Source organism: Capricornis sumatraensis, chromosome 1 (assembly GCF_032405125.1).
Source record: "Capricornis sumatraensis isolate serow.1 chromosome 1, serow.2, whole genome shotgun sequence".
Lineage (NCBI taxonomy): Eukaryota > Metazoa > Chordata > Mammalia > Artiodactyla > Bovidae > Capricornis > Capricornis sumatraensis.
This window is the reverse complement of record NC_091069.1, coordinates 87,259,631-87,272,157: the sequence shown is the minus strand read 5'-3', so window position 1 is coordinate 87,272,157 and position 12,527 is coordinate 87,259,631. Positions and strand designations below refer to the sequence as shown.

General features: G+C 41.6%; 1 protein-coding gene across 2 annotated transcripts in view; it reads right to left on the bottom strand.

Annotated features, from left to right (window-relative positions):
- Positions 1 to 12,527, bottom strand: part of FEZ2 (fasciculation and elongation protein zeta 2) — a 43,729-nt gene that overhangs the window by 7,887 nt on the left and 23,315 nt on the right. The window contains exon 6 of one of the 2 annotated variants that reach the window (XM_068973077.1): positions 1,013 to 1,093. The exons of the other annotated variant lie outside the window; for it this stretch is intronic. Coding sequence (XP_068829178.1) covers positions 1,013 to 1,093 — 81 coding nt within the window. The remainder of the gene's footprint in view (positions 1 to 1,012; positions 1,094 to 12,527) is intronic. 2 annotated transcript variants of the gene reach the window in all.

The following is a 12,527-nucleotide window of genomic DNA, read 5'->3' as shown; positions in this document are numbered from 1 at the left end:
CCTTCCTGCCCTACTCCCACATGCTGGGTCAGTTTGGAAGGTATTCTGCTATTTTGTGGGTTTGAGAGAGGTGAGAGGCATTCGAATTAAAACAAAAAAAAAAAATCAACCATCCCTTAATGGAGCCCACTTCTGAGTTGCAAATGTCAGCGTGAAGAATTATTTAAAGTCGATTATTTCTCTTCTCGAGCAAAACAAAACTATCTGCAGTAAAAGCCTAGGCTCAAATGTCTTACTCTGATAAACCGCCTACAAGCTATATACTCTGCACACTTTCCCAATCTTCACTTAAAAAGTAAAGAAGAGTTTTCTTTTTAATGTGAAGGTTTCAATTGTGAAAGGTAATACTAAGCACACTCAATATAGATGTGTTTCCTATGTTCGTGACATTCCTTAAGTCATTATATTAAAAAAAAAAAAGTTAACATAACACTATAAATAACATTACACATTTTACTATATATTTCTATCCATGTGTGATTTTATACTAATAATCTCTCATGCCTCATTTGGGGACAATGGAGTTGACTGACCACATGATACATCTTAAAGACACATGGATTTCATTTAAAAGTAGGTAAATTCTAGACAGTTTGACCTAGAACTATAGTCTAAATGATACCAACATCTGGCTTTCTTTCCCCCCAGATGAGATCTCGTCTCTTTAACGTTCAGAATTACAGTGGCATATTCTAGTTTAGTTATTTTCACAGCTATATATTCTATGCATGCAATTCATTAAATCAATACATTCATATCTACTTGTTTCAAAGTAAGAGTGGAAAATAGAGCTCTAAAGCATGTATTCAGAATGCATTTATTGTCCAATTTGAAAAAACGCTTTTTCCTAAAGGGAAATACCATGCTTTATCAAGGCTGTAAATATAACGAACTTTCATTTCTCTCTTAAGCAACAGTCTTAGTAAATTAGTGAGACTGCCAGCTTTCAGGACCTTAACTTACACAGCGAATGAAAAAGCAGAGAATGAGGAAAATAACGATAACTGAGCACCTGTTTCTCTCCACCTGAATTTCCAAAGGTGTGGCGGAGGCCATTCTGAATGACATTTGAGATCCCTTCCATGCTGAAGCGCTAAAGGCAGGAATAAACGGCCCGGAAGAAAAGGACAGGGAAAGAAGTTCAGAGACTATTAGTAAGAACGTACCACGATGACTTATGCGCCCGAGAAGCAAGCAGTTAGAAAACGCCACCAACTCATTCAGATAAAGCAGACAAAATCATGCTGTTTTAAAATGCTTTTGCTTTCATTTCTTTGCAAGTCAAATACAAAAGCAACTACGTTTATGCTACTATATGTGTGAAGATATGTCCTGAAGTAGCTGATCAATAAATCTGCTCCAATACAAACTCTGTAAGTTGTACAGGTATTTGTTTTATGCAAAATTTGCCACATGACTTTAAAAATACCTTTTGATATTGTTTACCTATATTTTTTCAAAAGTCTGAAAACTAACACTAACAGTATGCATATTTTTCAGTCTAAGTTTGCATATTTCTACTATAGGCCTGGAGAACAGTAACACAGCATTTGGCAAATGGAAACGCTGTTACTCAGAGTGTTGGTTATGGCTTCCCACTCACTCTGCAGGCCACCTGCCACTGCCTTGGTGCAGAAAACGCGAACTGGAGGAACGCATATGCTCTCTCTTCCTGGAGAGCAGAGTGGATCCCACATGCTAGCACGGCCCCCTAAGATTTCCACCGACTTTCCCGTTCTTTTTCTAGAAAACAATTCTCACTTCTTTCTCCCAGCAACCTCCAAGACTTCCTAGAACTTGCTGTGCGGAAAAGGGGATATTGTTTCCCTGCACTACTCATCTTGATGTGTAACCAGTCTACAAACTCGTCAGACAGTGGAAAGAGTCTGGGGCACCTCTGTGGCTGCTGAGTTAAAGGACTGTGATGGATCTTCTTACAGCATGACTAATCAAGGGGAAAGGCATTTTGAAGCGGAAGCTCAATCCCGATTCACCGGATGGTTCCTTCCCCTGGAATTTTATAGGGGTGAGTTGTGTCAGTAAATACATCTGAGGTGTCAACATAAAGAATATTTTACTAGGACCTAAGGAGCCAAAAAAAGGAAACCAAAGCAATGGTCTCTACCCTCAAGAAACGCAAAGTGTAGCTCAGTGATTCCTAAGGCACAGTCTAGGGCCAAACCCATTTCCATCCCAGGAAGCCTGAAACCCTTTCAGGAGTCAAAGAGCTCAAAATTATTTTCTTAGAAATACTAAGATATAATTCTTACTCTCACTCTCTCATGATTTAAAGTACAATATTTCAAATGACAGACTGGATGCAGAAGCAGATTTGAGAATCTAGCTGTCTTTGATTAAGTCAGGTATTAATGAGACTGGAAAAAAGGCATTGCAATGCCATTTTTCTTAATCTTTTTACATAGTTATTTCTCATAAAAAATAAGTTACTTACATAAGCATGAATAATTTTCTTATTGATATCTTCCCCATTTTCCTCTTGGTTTTTTACATGGATTTTTAAAAGTCAGCTATGTATATACACATATCCCCTCCCTAATGGACCTCCCTCCACTTCCCAATCCCCACCCCACCCCTGTAGGTCATCACAAAGCACCCAGTTGAGCTCCCCTTATTGGTCTTTTTAAATGAGTTAATGTTAAAATTTTCAGTTTTAACTTCTAATACAGTAAAAATCAATATAATCTTTATAAACAAAAGGCCTTTGGAGTCTTCAGTGGATTTTAAGAATATAAAGAAGTCCACACAACAAAAAGCTGAGAAATACCAAAAGGTTTCATCTTTGAAGAAGCTCAGTGCCTTTGTATTAATCACATACTTGATGCTGTTTCTGAAAATCCAAGTGCCTTGCGTGGGTTCGTCCACCTACATCTCTCCTCTAACCCTGTCCTTCCAGGATCTACATTTCACTTTGTCTCAGTAAAAATCAAATGTCTGGTTAAGACACCCCCACTAAACATGCTGTTAACTTTGCTGGCAGCATTAACTCTTCCTTTTGATGAATTAAGTTAAAGTGAAAGGCACTCAGTCGTATCTGACTCTTTGCAACCCCATGGATTATACAGTCCATGGAATTCTCCATGCCAGAATACTGGAGGGGGTAGCTGTTCCCTTCTCCAGGGAAGCTTCCCAAACCAGGGATCAAACCCAGGTCTCCCCTATTGCAGGCAGATTCTTTACCAGCTGTGCCACAACGGAAGCCCAAGAATACTGGAGTGGGTAGCCTATCCCTTATCCAGCGGATCTTCCTGACCCAGGAATTGAACAGGGGTCTCCCGCATTGCAGGCGGATTCTTCACCAACTTAGCTATCGGGAAAGGTTAGTATTAACACCTCCAGATAATCATGCCTGTAGATTTCTCACACTATCATATAATTTGTTCACATTTTTTTAAAACAGATTATCAAAAGAAAAGGACTTCTTAAGATCCAGCATCTATGATAAAACTTTTCAAATAAATTATGTCTATCAAATGTAGGCATATGTTCAAATGTTCCTTTCAAAGGCAACAAAGAGAAAAAATACTTAATTTTCTGTATTAGTTCATTCTAATACCTATAGGCATGTTAAAGTCAGATAGAAATTCAGAAAACCTCAAGCAAGATAAAACATTTTAGAATCAATGTATCAGAAAACTAAGGTATACTTCGCATTTGAACAGAGCATTCTAAAAACACTATCTTGGGACTTCCCTGGTGGTCCAGTGGTTAAGAATACGCCCAGGCAACATGAGTTTGATCTCTGGCCCTGCAACTAAGATTTCACATACCACAGGACAACTAAGCCTGCAGGCCCCAGAGCCCATGCTCCGCAACAAGAGAAGCCACCAGAATGAGAGGACTGCTCTTTGCAACTAGAGAAAGCCTGCGTACAGCAACAAAGACCCAACACAGCCCAAAATAAATAAATAAATGAAATTTTAAAATAAAAATACAGTCTTTACTTTTCCAATTGGAAACCTAATTTCCATCCCTTGGTAGGAGCGGAAGGGGGGAGTTAGTTTATGCAAATTTTTAAATTCTAAAACAAAGTTAAATCTATTAAATGTCCAGTTTTGGATATTACTGAGCCATTTCAACTGCCAACAGCCTGCGTTATCTATGAAAGACGGCTTTCCTGCAACCAGGTTAAGTGAAAGTGAATGAAAGTGCAACCACGTGAAGTCACAGGAACTTAAGAAAATACAAAAATAACAGGTGATCCTGGCCAAAGTAGTTTATAGTAAAGAAACTGCCTGTAGAACCCTTGCCCTCGTGGCTGATGGCAGCTGAGTCAGTAACTGTGGGCAGTTAGGCCCCAGCAGATCCTGACCAAGCAGGCAACATTGCGGCCAGTAAGGTTCTACTGGGAAAATGACAGAACAAGAAAAATCAGAACATTCGGGGGAAGTAAAAAGAAACCGTCTGAAAGATATGCCTCCCCAACTCGAGCTGCCATCAACCCTCACCTCCCCAGGAACCACTGAGTAACAAACCTCTCCCCTGACTGCATGTTCAGACTCCACCTCTCTGCGAGGCTGTGCGTGCCTGCTCAGTTGTGTCGGACCCTTTGCGACCCCGTGGACTGCAGCCCACCAGGCTCCTCTGCCCATGGGATTCTCCAGGCAAGAATACTGGAGTGGGTTGCCATTCCCTTCTCCAGGGGATCTTCCTGACCCGGGGATTGAACTGGAGTTTCCAGTGTCTCCTCCATTAGTAGGTGGATTCCCACCACTACCATCTTTAAATTCTCAAACCCTCAACCTCTCTTTCCCTGGGGTTTCCAGAAACAACTCTTCCCAGCATCATTTCTTTGATGTCGAAGGCTGCGGACACCCTTTAGATCTCTCGGAGACGTCCAGTAATTTCTCCTCCTTCTTCCCTGGGTGTCTAGATACCACACTCTCCCAGGGTCCCCCTGCCTCTGGGCTGCTTCTTCTGTGAGAAGCCTCTTTCTCTGCTCACCTCTTATATACTGGTGTCTCCCCAGAACTGTGTCCCTGTCTTTCTTCTCATGCACACTCTGCTTTTCCCACTTCAACTTCTGCCTCTGGAGATCCACCACTCCACCATACCAAGGGCTCAGAACACAGTCTGGCACAAAAGAAGTGCTTGAGAAACACTAGCTGCCTTTATTATCATCTCCTTCCTGGGTTCATGTTTAGTGGCCTATTGGACATCTGTACTTAAACATTCCAAAAAAACGCATCATACCCATGACCAAATTCATCTTCCTCTCCTCCACCAAAAAATGTTTTTACTAAAAGCCTATTTCTCCCTCAGCATTCTACACCTCTCTCCTTCATTCACTCATTTTTTCAAAATATATGGAGCCACATATTATTCCACGTATTAAGGATTCAAAGTGAACACATCAGACAAGGTCCCTCGCACCCTTGTGACCTGACATTCCAGGCTAAGAGGAGCAGGAAAAGTTAACAGGAGTAAAGGAACCAGATGATGGCAGATAATGCACACCCTGCCAATAGCTACAACAATTAGAAACTGGATGCCTACTCTACACTGAGAGCACAGAGAGAAGTTCTCCCAGGAGGTGACATGTGAGCTGAGACATGAACTATACCCCCACCCAGATGGGCCACCAAGGGCAATGGACAGGAGAGCCTCTCAAAGCAAAACCAAAAGGGGTCCTGTTATCCTCTCCAGCAGGATGTGAAACCGTGGCTCCTGTTTCCATTCTCCCTTCCTTCCATAAGGTGTTACTGCACTAGCCCTGTCCTCTCTCCATCCATGTGTGCTGGAGGTGCTGGAAAGGGAGGGTCACTCTTTGTACCCCAAGCGGCTGCACCATCCGGAGCCGACGGGAAGGACAGACATCCCCCAAGGGCTCTGCCTGTTGCAGTTCCTGTTGAAGAGACCTGCATGTCTCCCTTCAGGGAAGATAAAACATGTGTAGTGTCTATACCACCGCAAGGCAGAAATCAACGACCGGACTCTGGTTCCTCCCTTCCCCAGTGTCCTGACAGATCCGAGCCCCTTAAGATCTCTGAAATTCAGCTATTCTCCCATCGCTGTCACTTCCTTGACTCATTTCTTACTCGATGATACCAACACCCCCCAATCAACTCCGTAGCTCTAGCTGTCTCCTTCCAATCAATGCTCATTGAAACACCAAAGTTACCCTTCCAAGAGACAAATCTGAACATGTAACCAGCAACTTAAAACCTCTCCTGGGCTTCCTACAGCCTTTAAATAAGGACCAAATGCTGTAGTGTAGCATTCAAAGCCCGCCATTCTCTGGCTTCCACTTTGCTATTCCACACGCTCTTTTTCTTGACTTACCTCCCTCAACTTCCAGCCATAATGAACAACAACCTTCAGTTCCCCAGGGGTTCCTGTCACCTCCTCCAGGGGTTGTCCACACCACCCCCTCTGCTCAGTGTGCCTGTCCCCTCCTTCCCTTACCTGTCCGCAGGACTCAATTCAGACCTCTAAACCAAACTATGAGTGACAATGAAGTACAACACCTCCACCACCGGGCAGTACCAGGCACAGAAGACTCTAAAACCACGGAAGCTGTTTTGAATATAGCAATTAGCACCCTACCCCTGGGTTTCTCAACCCTGACACTGCTGACGCTAGGGTCAGATGTGTGATTCTTTGCCAAGAGAGCAGTCCTGTGGACTGTAGGACGCAGAGTGGCATCTCTGGCCTCTACTAAGCAGGATGCCCAGGACACCACCCCCCATCCCTCCAAGTTGTGCCAATGACAAACGTTTTCAGACTTGCCTGATGTCTCCTGGGGCGGGGGGCAGGGGGGGTGGGTACCCAAACTGGCCTGGCGGAGAATCACTGCATGTGCATGGAGGATGCCATCAGATCCCCAGCCTCCAGGCAGCATGCCCCTAGGGGAAAGGGTTTACTCCGCATCCTTAACACCCATGCCTGGCACATAGTTACAGATCAATATATGTTTGTCTAATAGCCCTAAATGAAAAGATAAAAATTTATTTGCCACTCAGATGAACCTTGAAGGAATTATGCTAAGTGAAGTCAGTCTTTCTCTAAGACAAATACTATATGATCTCACCCATATAGGAATCTTAAATAAAAACCTGAACTCATAGAAAAAACGAGATCACACCTGTGATTACCAGAGGTGGAGGGTGAGGGGAGAGGGGACCGGAGGAAAGTGGTCGAAAGGTATAACCTTCCAGCTGTGAGATAAGAGCACTAGTGATGGAATGCACAGCACGGTGATTCCACTTAACACTGTCATAGGGTATATGAGAGTGAATCCTGGCAAAAATGCAAACCTCTTTTCTCTCTTCTTTCCTTTTACTGCACCTATATGAGAAGATAGATGCTAGCCAATCTTATTATGGTAATCATTTCACCACATACGTAAATCAAACCTTCATGCTATATACCTTAGCCTTACACAGCAACGTATGGCATTTATTTCTCAATAAAAGAAAAAAAATGATTTTTTTAAAAAGTGGGGATGAGGCATAAGATCCAAAGAAAAAAGAGTGCAGAAAGAAAAAATAAAGTTTTGGTCAGGTTAAGTTTTCATAAATCACTCCATCTCACAGTCCTTAAGGAGAGAAACAATATCAGAGACACCTTCATGCCCACAAAGCACAAGGCCATCCTCCGCACGCAGGGGGCACCCGATGGACCGTCACTGGCTTCAGCTGCAAAATTTTCAGTGATTACCAGTGAAACACTTCCAGATTTTATTTTTTATGAAACCAAGAATCACACCTTAGTCAAAAGTATTTGGAATCAGAAAATTTTTCAACAGTCTTCTTGGATAGAAGAATGGTGGACTAGACATCAGAGATGGGGCTCCTGCCCAGCTTTGCCACCAACTGTGTGACATGACAGCAGTCCCTGAGCCTACAAAGGCCGGTCTCCCAATCTGTGAAACAGAGGGTTAAGGATGTCACTTTTAAAGATCTTATTTGCAACTTCCAAGAAGATACATGACTTTTTAAGAAGGCCAGTCAAAGCCATGCAGCTGCACATACGCAGGGAGGCCCAACAGTACGAGAGCAGAAGGCCACACGAGGCCACGGTGCAAGCGCTTGCAGTGACGAAACTGCCCCGCCAGGCGACACATCCAGAACCGTCAGCTCCAGTGGCTCCCTCAGTCTTCTGCAGACACGAGTACCTTTTGCAGATAAAGAGATAAAGACTAGGTCTTTAGGTTCTCGATTCCCACAATGTGCCCTGCGCCTGCGTCACGGCAAGCATTTATAAACGTCTGCTGAGCTGAAGGTGTAACACCTAAGACCAGTCCTAGAGCCTCCGATAACCACAGCAGGGGGCCTCTTGATTTCTAGCAGGAGAGAAACTTTTTTTTTTAAACAAGTTAAAAGGCAAAAGTAATCTAAGGGTGAATAGAAGAAAGAAGATATGACAAGATATAAGGTTATTTGTCAAAGGAGTGAACAGTGGAGTTCCGGCAAAGTCCACTGAAGAGCCTGAGAGGTCAACATGAGATCAATAAGATAAAATCATCCTGTTGACATGGTTTGTAAAACAGCGGAGAGACTAAGAAATCTGAAATCCCTAGGATAATGAAAGAGTAGCAAGTAAAAGAAGACTAATGAACGAGAATGGAGAGACTACAGGCAAGACAAGAAGGAACAGGGCAAGAGCCCCCACAGAGCGCACAACAGATTCTGCTTTACAGCTGCCCAGTAAATTCCAAAAACATACACCCTCTTGGAAGGCAAAATGAATTTTGAAAAAGATAAAACCTCAGAGGCAGATTAAATTTACTTTTGAGTAAAACTTCACCTCATTTAGGAACACTGCATTTATATGCTTAAGAGCAGATGCGGTGTTATTAGGTACTTATGGTACTTAACTGGGCCGGTGAGAAGACTTTCTCTGTGCTTAAATTTTATAAGTAGGAAGAGGGAGGAGGAGAGAGATGGAAGGAAGGAGGAAGAGAAATGAAAAGAGGGAAGAAGAGAGGCATTTCTCTGTTGAACATTTGTTAGATGAAAGTGCAAGAGCCATGTCAAAGTATGACAAAAGTAAGTCTCAAGGTTACAAATGTTTGGTGACACAAAGGACATTCAATAAAGAGCTGTTACAATTTAATTAAAATAAACAACAGCAGTGTTAAGTATGTCAAAAATGCCTCCATGTAATCCACCATTTCTAGACTGGAAGAACCCAAACTTTCAAATTCAAGGTGAAGAGCTGGTGAAGGTTCTGTGAGCCTAAAATTATTTTGTAATCGATCCACCACATCTTAATGAAGGTGTTAATAGCTCTGTAAAATGCCCTTCTCAGAATGGAAATTTTGATGGGAACCCATTTATAAGCAGGAAAATGATTAAGCGCTACAGTATTCACTTTATTGTTCCCCTCACCGCTGACAAAGTGCCAAAGTAACAAGGCAAGGACCGGAGAAGGGGTTTACCAGTTCAGGGCCTGGGTCACACGGTTTATACTCAGAATGCTCACGACTGCCTCATGACTGCTTCCTTCCTTGGCATGAGTATGTACTAAAGTTTCAGAGTCAGTCATTCTCTGGAAATTTTTCTCAGACGAAAACAGGAGCAATAAAGTGTAAACAAGATATAGAAGATAAAATTAAAAAAAAAATCTGTAAAAATGTGAAAGACAAAGAAATGAGCCAAGCCCTCCAGGCCCATCCATATCACCCTGCACAGCTCAGAACTGGAGAACCCAGAGCCACAGGTCCCCCACCTCTGTACAGTCGGTACATCTGCACTCCAGTGCACACTGGTTCTGTGAGCCAAGTCCTCTGTTGAGCTTTCGTTCACCCATCTAAGAAATGGCAGCAATATGGCTCAACGGTAAAGAATCCATCTGCAATGCTAGAGATGTGGGTTTGATCCCTGGGTCTGAGAAGATCCCCTGAAAGAGGAAACAGTAACCCACTCCAGTATTCTTGCCTGGAGAATCCCATGGACAGAGGAGCCTAGCGGGCTTCAGTCCACGGAGTCACTAAAGAGTCCGACATGACTAAGCACAACACAGCCCAACAATAACGTCTGCTTTATAGGGTTGTTGTGAGGATTAAATAAAATAGACCATGGGAAGCACTTAGCGTGTTCAGCAAACACAAAATGTTCAAAAAATGTTTGGGCTGTATTCCCCTTTAAAGGCTAGAACAATTTAGAGGGAAAAAAAAAAAAATAGACGGCTAGAACAACATATGGGAAAAACTCCCAAAGAGAAAAATAATCATACATTTCTACTTTTCTCCCAAACAGTAAACAAGAGTATTTCAAGTTCTCCTCGTATAAATAAAACAGCAACAGAAATAACCACCCTGATTATAGTCTCCAGCTTAAAGAGGACTGAAGACAACACAAAGAAAAGATACTACTGTCTGAGACTGAATCAGCCAGAAAACTTGAACAGAAAACAAGTAACACTTTTAGGTAATCCAAGGTCTTTCTGAACAATAAAAACACCTAGACACAACCACATACACTGAAAAGCAACACGGAATCAGATAGAGCACTGTGGTCTGTTAACTCTTTTCCAGAGTCTTAAATCAGCTCATTCTCTGCACAGTATTCACCAGCTTAACTCATTTCACAGAAAGCAGGATCCAAGACAGTGAAAAACCAAGCTAACCCGGAGGTCAGGAAAGTCAGACTATTCCTGCTACCAAATTTTCTTAGCTTTTCTTTTAAGCTGACACCTCACGTGACACCCAGTGGCACAGACCTCTATAAGGAAAGCCTTAAAAATCTAAATATCAAAGCTCAATAACAGGAAAAAGTTTGGGAGAAGCAATTAGGAAATGCTTTTCACCCATTTCTGACTCTTACTCTAATCCATGCTCTAACTCCATTAATATTCTTTATACTCAAAGTTCAGAAGAAAGTGAAATTCAAACATAATTACTGTTCTTTATAAATCACATCATTTGTAACAGTTTAAGTGATAAAGAACAGTAGTTAATTTTTCAGTTCGAATTCTCAAAATAATCAAAATACAAAAGATGAGAAAAGCATAGCATTGAAAGCAACAGTTAAATGTTAAAAAAAAGTAAAAATATTCAAATGATTAGTAAGCTATTACCTAAGATGTAAAAATTGATCTTGCTTATTTTGACACTTCCTCAAATCAAATAATTTTAATGTGATTATAAATCAGTTATAAATGCAAACTCTACCCAAAAATAATTTTTTCAAGATCCAAGTTAGAAAATGAGTTACACCAAGGCAGATAAATATTTAAACAGATCTTAAATATTGAACTACTATTTTATAAATTCACTCTCAAAGTAGAAAGATGAGATATGAATAGGAGTAAATGGACTAGCATCAATTTAATTGCTTGTATTTGAAGATCTTTTAAATTTTTTATTTAATTTAATCTTAATATGGTAATTAAGTATTGGCAAGCATTTTCAAAGCTACTGCTGCTGCTGCTGCTGCTAAGTCGCTTCAGTCGTGTCCGACTCTGTGCGACCCCATAGACGGCAGCCCATCAGGCTCCCCCGTCCCTGTGATTCTCCAGCCAAGACCACTGGAATGGGCTGCCATTTCCTTCTCCAATGCATGAAAGTGAAAAGTGAAAGTGAAGTCGCTCAGTCGTGTCCGACTCTTCACGACCCCATGGACTGCAGCCTACCAGGCTCCTCCATCCATGGGATTTTCCAGGCAAGAGTACTGGAGTGGGGTGCCATTGCCTTCTCCGTTTCAAAGCTACTAAGCTAAAGTAAAATAATTAACTCTGACAGATTTATGAACTCTTTTCTGATACTTCTGGATACTCTAAATATACAGTAAGTTCAGAGTTTCCTGGCATATTATGGCTTTTACTTGAATTTGTATTATGTTAACAATTATAAACCTCTCCAAGACATAAAGGGGTCAAGAGCAGAATCCTGAGAAATACATGATCCAAAAGGATATATGCACCTCAGTGTTCACTGCAGCACTGTTTACAATAGCCAGGGCATGTAAGCAACGTAAATGTCCAGCGACAGAGGAATGGATAAAGACGGCGTAGTACAATGGAATATTAGCCATTAGAAAGAATGAAATAATGCCATTTGCACCAACATGGATGGACCAAGAGTGCATACTGACATTTAGAAATGACTTCATTCACACGCATTGGGGTGCATATATCCTTTTGGATCACATTTATATAAATGAATATACTTACAAAATAAAAACCAGACTCACGGAACAAGCTTATGGTTGCCAGGGCAAAGGATGGGGGTAAGGGACAGTTAGGGAGTTTAAGATGGACATGTACACACTGCTATATTTTAAAAAATGGATAACCAACAAAGACCTATTGTATAGCTCAAGGAACTCTGCTCAATTTCCTATGGCAGCCTGGTTAAGGGGGGAATTGGGGGCAGAATGGAAACATGTATATGTACGACTGAATCTCTCCACAGTTCACCTGAAACTATCACAACGTTGTTTATTAATCAGCTATACTCCAATACAAAATAAAAAGTTTAAAATAAATAAAAACGAACAGACTCCTGATTTTTACTACAGTAACTGCTAAATCATGAAAGTTCACTATTACAGTCAGAGACCAAA